The 1,574-nt window shown below is 46.0% G+C and overlaps 1 protein-coding gene across 1 annotated transcript; it reads right to left on the reverse strand.

Moving 5' to 3' along the window:
• Window positions 1-308: 308 nt before the first annotated feature.
• On the reverse strand, window positions 309-1,229 carry LOC107042823. The gene has a single exon (XM_015264021.1). The coding sequence runs from the start codon at window positions 1,227-1,229 to the stop codon at window positions 309-311; it is 921 nt and encodes a 306-aa protein (XP_015119507.1).
• Between the last annotated feature and the right edge of the window lie 345 nt (window positions 1,230-1,574).

The raw sequence follows: 1,574 nt of genomic DNA on the forward strand, positions 1-1,574 counted from the left end.
TGACCATCGTTGGCTTTCCAAAAGATTCGTTGATAGTCCCAGTCGTCTTGATGAACACGGATTTGGCGAAACATTTTCACAATATCCGTTCCAAATACCAAACGATGTCGATGCAGCCAGATGAGTACGTCAGAGCTGTCAATTTGTAGTTTCGGTCCTAGATGAAGTATGTCATTCAATGACACTCCTGATGAGCTTCGATGAGATGCGTCAAACACCACTCTCAATTTTGTGGTGGTGCTGTTTGGCCTCAGTACTCCGTGATGAGGCAGATAGTATGTCTGCCTTTGCTCCGGTGCCGGTGGTGCTCACTGCATGTCGTCCAAGGCCTCATACTCCTCGATGAATTTCTTGTAGAGAGTATGAGCGTCTGGATCTGCTGATAATCGCCTAATGGTTTTCTCTAGCCTGATCCTAGCCGTCGATGCTGTATCCCCCAGTGCGGCTGGTGATGATTTGAATGGAAGGCGCACTATATAACGCCTTGTTGAATCTCTCTGATGAGTTTCGATGAAATGCTGCTCGCATTCTGCTTGAGCTTTGCTTAAAACTGATGATGATGATGGTGTATCCGGTAATTCCTCCTGGACCCAAAATTTCTTCAGGAGTTCTAGTAATTGTTGATTAGCCGTTTGCGTCGTTCCCTTTAAAGATGATTTTTCTGAGCAGTTCATGTAGCAAACTGGTCCCGATACAACCCAGCCAAATGTAGTTTGCTGAGCGATGAGTTTCGTTTCTTTAAACCTGATGATTTTCTCCTCGACGATTCTTCTATAAGTATCAGCTCCGATGATTATGTCAATTGCTCCAGGTCTTAAGAAGTGAGAATCTTCCAGTTGAAGTTCCTGTAGTTGAAGAGGAATCGTTGATTTGCAAGCAAATGGCGGTATTTTCGCCTTCAGCGTGCTCAGGATGTAGGCCTGTACGATGATTTCCACAGCGGGATTGTGTCTCGGTTGTAAGGCGAGTTTCACGACACCACGTGTGCTCCCTGATGATGTTTCTCCGATGCCGATGATGACCAGTGATGATGACTTTCTTTCCAAGTGTAGTTGATTTACCAAGCGCTCTAAAACTAGTGATATTTCGGAGCCCTGATCGATGAGGATCCTAGCTGGCGTTGATTGTCCATGTTGATTGAGTGTATTGACCCTTGCCGTCGCCAAGACTACCAGATGAGTTGCTGTCTGCTGGGTTCCCTGTGTCTCCAGTACGTTGCTGGAGTTCATCGAGTTAGTCTGGTGTGGCTCTGATCGTACTTGATGCCGTTGATGATTGTCCTGGTGTTTCTCTGATTGTCATTGATCTCCAACGTGCCATGTATCCATATGGCGAGAATGTCCGACGTGGTATTTTCCCGATTATCGATCATCTCCAAGATGGTGTTCCTCCGATTGTCGATCATCTTCAAGATGGCGTTCATCCGATTGTCGATGATATTCCAGATGATTGTTAGAGGTCGTTGACCTCTTCGTCTCGATGAGTGACCCAAGAGATGATCGAAGTAGTGATGCTGTGTCTTGGCGTGATGATGGACCCGATGATTTATTGACAGAATTCGTCGCGATGATTGA

This window comes from Diachasma alloeum, unplaced genomic scaffold (genome assembly GCF_001412515.2).
Source record: "Diachasma alloeum isolate Michigan unplaced genomic scaffold, Dall2.0 Dall_scaffold_00525, whole genome shotgun sequence".
Taxonomy (NCBI): Eukaryota; Metazoa; Arthropoda; class Insecta; order Hymenoptera; family Braconidae; genus Diachasma; species Diachasma alloeum.